The sequence below is a fragment of the Hypomesus nipponensis genome, chromosome 12 (genome assembly GCF_054491055.1).
Source record: "Hypomesus nipponensis isolate SF chromosome 12, ASM5449105v1, whole genome shotgun sequence".
NCBI lineage: Eukaryota > Metazoa > Chordata > Actinopteri > Osmeriformes > Osmeridae > Hypomesus > Hypomesus nipponensis.
The window spans coordinates 12,386,736-12,391,063 of record NC_140372.1 but is presented as its reverse complement, the minus strand read 5'-3'; the positions used below and the strand labels follow the sequence as shown (position 1 = coordinate 12,391,063).

At 49.8% G+C, this 4,328-nt stretch overlaps 1 protein-coding gene across 1 annotated transcript; it reads left to right on the top strand.

Moving 5' to 3' along the window:
* On the top strand, positions 1-3,524 carry LOC146261152 (augurin-A-like). Its single transcript, XM_084668277.1, has 4 exons — positions 1-72; positions 1,264-1,311; positions 1,932-2,095; positions 3,126-3,524. Exons 1-4 carry the CDS (start codon positions 9-11, stop codon positions 3,273-3,275), a joined length of 426 nt encoding a protein of 141 aa, XP_084524403.1. The 5' UTR covers positions 1-8; the 3' UTR covers positions 3,276-3,524.
* Positions 3,525-4,328: the final 804 nt, after the last annotated feature.

The following is a 4,328-nucleotide window of genomic DNA, read 5'->3' as shown; positions in this document are numbered from 1 at the left end:
AGGAGACGATGGCGGTCCACAAGCTCTTCCTCCAGCTCCTGCTCCTCAGCGCTCTACTCATCTACTACTCAGGTAAAGCCTTTAGGTCGATATACTGTCCATTTGGAGCTCTCTCGATCCATTATGACACGTGTTGTCCAAAGTATAGGTCCGAGATGATATTGGGAGCTATTTTATTGCCTGTGAGGGTTTGCCGTGGCTAAAGTACACTCAAATATACAATTTGGGGAGGGAAAAGAGAGTGTGAGAGAAACATTTGAGCAGAAATGTAAACAACCAAGGGAGAGCAAGGGGAGGAAATCTAAAAAGGGAGACGTGCATGTGCGCACCCAGACCTACTTCAGCCGAGGGAGAGAATCTCTCACCATCCCGTTATGGTGTCGGTGAGCCAACCGCACTGGAGATAATGGTGTATTGGTCCTCAACCAGCTCTCTCACATCCACTCAAACAGTACCCTCTGCTCTAAAGGATACCTACTACATTGCTGTTCCCAGCTAAATCCTACCTTACCCTATCCTTTTCTATTTCCATTTGTGAGCTTGCATGTTCCATTATTTACTGGCTAATGTCTATGACATTCAGAAATGCATGAGCTTTTCAAATGGCATTTCAATGAGCGGCTTCCACATGCATTTTACAGCAGTTATAGGGTATAGGTAGAATTTTCGTCAAGTGTAGCAACCCAGGGGACTTGAAAGCCAGATTCCCAATGAAATAGGAGACATTTAGCTGTAACATAAAGTGTCCTTTAATAACTGATGTCGAGGAAAAGGGTAGTGGGACCAACTGTATCTCAGGATTCTTCCTGTTCGGGGTCTGCCAGCCTTCATGCGGTGTTGTCCTGTGGGGGGGGTTAAGAGCACAGCAAGAGGTCAGGCCTTTTCTCCAGCTAATCTCCTTCCTGAACAACACTCCTGCAGAGTTGCCTCTCTGGTCCTTTGTTCCTCACTCTCCTCCCGTGTGGCCTTGGGCTGGCTCCCTTTATGCCCTCCCCTGACCACCTGATGGGCTGCAGGTGTGACCAGTGCCAGGTGGCAGGCAGGTAGACTCCCTCTATCGCCTCCCCCAATCTAAGCCTGTGGACCCGCCCTCTGTTTCCCCTGGTTTGCTACACAAGATTTCAGGTTTTGTGTTCATCCCAGATATCGACACAACACGCACGCACGCACGCGCACACCCAAACATACAACTACGTGCACACACACACGCATGCGCAAACATGCCCGCGCACAACTAACTGCCTCTCTTTTGGTTTCAAACAGACAGCGCGAGGGGAAGCACGCTCCACGCACTGCTGAAGAAACGGGACGGTATGTACGGCTGTGGGACGTGTTTATAATAATAATAATAATACATTTGACTTGAGGCACCTTTCTTGGCACTCAAGGACACCGTACAGGGGTACACAAGCAAAAAAAATAAACAATAAAAGCAGCGTTCCACACCTCTCGTATATATTTGTGGTGAGAGGATCTCAAAGCTGTGACCCGCAGCTTGCCAAACACGTGCCCGCAGCACCAGAAACCCAAGAACACATTTCCAGAACCTTCCCTTGGCGACAGGAAGGTTCACACTTGTCTAGCTGGCAGAACTCCCACTCGGGAGCTTGGTGGTCTGCAGGTCCTGTCGCTGCGCAGGCGCTGAGGGATGTGTGACAGCTTCAGCTGGCATCATTATCATGAATAATCCAGAGGCAGGATTGGTATTTATAGGTGTGTTGCGGATGTGGCTTCAGGCTCTGACGTGGCGGTCAGAATCGCTTGAGCTCTCCCCCCAAGGGTGGGAGGATGGTAGGGGGGAAGTGGGGAGGGCGGGGGGGGGCGTACCCATACCCCGCGCGTGTGCCAGCAGGTGGATGCTCAGTTACTCTCACGGCCCGCGCCGGACCCCTCACCCCCTCCCCCACCCCCGTCTGTCGTCTCTCTTTCAGTGGGGGGGGAGGCGAGGCCCCAAGCGCTGGCGGTGGCCCCCTCCAAGGCCAAGCAGTTCCTGGCGCCCCCGGGAAGGCGGCTGAGGAGGAACCTGTGGGACCGCAGCCGACCAGACGTCCAGCAGTGGATCATGCAGTTCATGCACATGGGCTACGATGAAGCTGTGAGTACACGTCTGTTGCCGCGCTGCTCCAGAGGAACCCGCCGCTCAGTAGGAACCAGGGGCATTCTCTAGCAGTGGAGGAATACTGGTCTTGTAAACCCGAGTGTTTGTTATTGCAGAACTATTCAACGCTTGTTCTGTTGCTAACTTTGAGTTTGAAATGTTCTTTCGTACCCAATACCCAGTCTTTTCGTTTCATTTCATTCATTTCCTTTGATATAATTACATACGTAATACACCATTCCTATGGGGTGGTTAATGCCACCTATTACAGGCCTTTTCATTAAAAGGTCAGTGCTTGTGTAGCTATATATAACGGATTCGATTATGCTAGTAATTGTTGTATCTATTAGTCCCTGCGCGGTACAGTCAGCTTCTTGACGACATCTCAACTCCCCTGGTGGGCTGTCCAAACCGGTCTATTCCAAGCTGAGTGCGTGTGCGTGCCCGTGCAATTGTGTTGCGTTCGAGGCGACAGCATTAGCACAGCGAGGGTGCGTGATGTTGTTAATGGCGGTCACTGTCACACCTGTGTCCGGGTGGGCGCAGCTGCCACTCGCGTGCGTGCGTGTCACAGCCATGACCAGAGCTACGTCGCCTCCACACATCTGCGTCCTCTGCCGGAGAGTGCAGCTGACTGGCCGTGAAGTCGCACTCGCTCCCCCTCGAATGTAAACCCGTGTCATGGGGAGAGACGCCGTCAGAAGTACAATTACCTGCAGGTGAACACGTGCGTAGTTTCGATTTGGAAGTCCTGAGTTGACTGAGCAGCATCGTGTACTGTGCCGCGCGTCCGACGCAGGTGGCAGCCTGCAGTATAAACACACGGAAAGTTTCTCTTTTCACTGGTCAGTTTTGGATTCAGTCTGTCACAGTGGTCTGGCCCAAGTTTAGAGGCTGCAAATCCTTTTGCTTGTTAAAGTGTGCTCTTTTTTGAACAGGTGTAATGCATTCACTGAGCTTTGAACTATGCCATCATAACACGAGGTATCATACAGCATGATCACTCCATTGTGTTTTCCCAATACAGAGGCTGGAGACTGACCTTTCCTACTGGATGGACCAATCAAGGTCAAGCGACCAGGGACGCCAGCATCATTACGACGAGAACGCTGCCATTGGTCCTCAGGACAGGGGCACTTACAGACACGGCGCCAATGTCAATTATGACTATTATTAATCCCCCTTCTAAGTACTGTGTGATTCTCGAGTCTTCCTGTGTGTCCTGTCAATACATGCATATTTCCTGCAGCTTGCAAACCCCTGCTTCTGGTCCTCTGTGAAGGAACAAGGACCCATCTGCTTCAAAATCTCCTTTTGGCTCTATAACTGTTTTGAAATCATAAGTGCTTTAATGCCTACAAGTTTTTTTTCTTCTTCCTGTATTCTGTCATGTGACACACACAGGCTTACAGGGCTTTTAGTGTTCTACCGGAATAAAGATGACTCGGTCCTTTTAAGAAGTGTGTGATTTTGCTGTTCCGCCCTTGAATTTCTGCGAGTTTTACGGCAGTTATGGTTGAAATGCACACAAAGACACAATATCTAAGGCAAACATTTTGTAGACAGCATCCGGGGAGCGGTACTGAGTAGCTAACCCCATATGTTATTGCTTTTAAATCCCTGGCTTACACTGCAGTCAGAGCAGGAAGTTACTTTCAGCTCTCTGTGGCTGCCAGGGCACCAGGGAACGAACCAGAAGACAGCCCCAGAGGAGGATTCTGTCTACTCATCCAGATTCAAACATGTTCAAAGTGATGATACAACTATGGAGGAATGGTCATGTGTGGCTTGAAACTCTTTGCTTGAAACTGAAGGCTTTTGGTCCAGATGACACTGTCCAGATGGGGGCAGTAGAAAACACACACACACACACACGCACATGCACATGCACACGCTCACACACATACACACATGCGTGGGCATGCACAGGATCGTTCAAATCAATCTCCACATTGCTGTCACACCAAGTACTTTCATGTTCATTACCAGTTACTTTCAAACATTCAGCTCAATCAACATTCAGCTCAATCGATCAAACCAGCTCAATCAAACAAACCAGCTCGATCAATCAAACCAGCTCAATCAATCGAACCGGCATCTGCCACTAGTTATACACTTATGTTACATTTTCGCCCGCATGCCTGGTAATAGACGCCACTTCCCTGCTGAACTGGATTTTGCGGAACGATTTTCTTGCGCAGAGGGCAGGAAGTTAAGTCACCCAATATGA

Excerpts from the sequence above, each read along its gene's own strand:
- LOC146261152 (XM_084668277.1), top strand. The coding sequence starts at position 9 with ATGGCGGTCCACAAGCTCTTCCTCCAGCTCCTGCTCCTCAGCGCTCTA. Across the intron at positions 73-1,263 it reads TCTACTCATCTACTACTCAG|ACAGCGCGAGGGGAAGCACG; the intron begins GTAAAGCCTTTA and ends GGTTTCAAACAG. Across the intron at positions 1,312-1,931 it reads ACTGCTGAAGAAACGGGACG|TGGGGGGGGAGGCGAGGCCC; the intron begins GTATGTACGGCT and ends TCTCTCTTTCAG.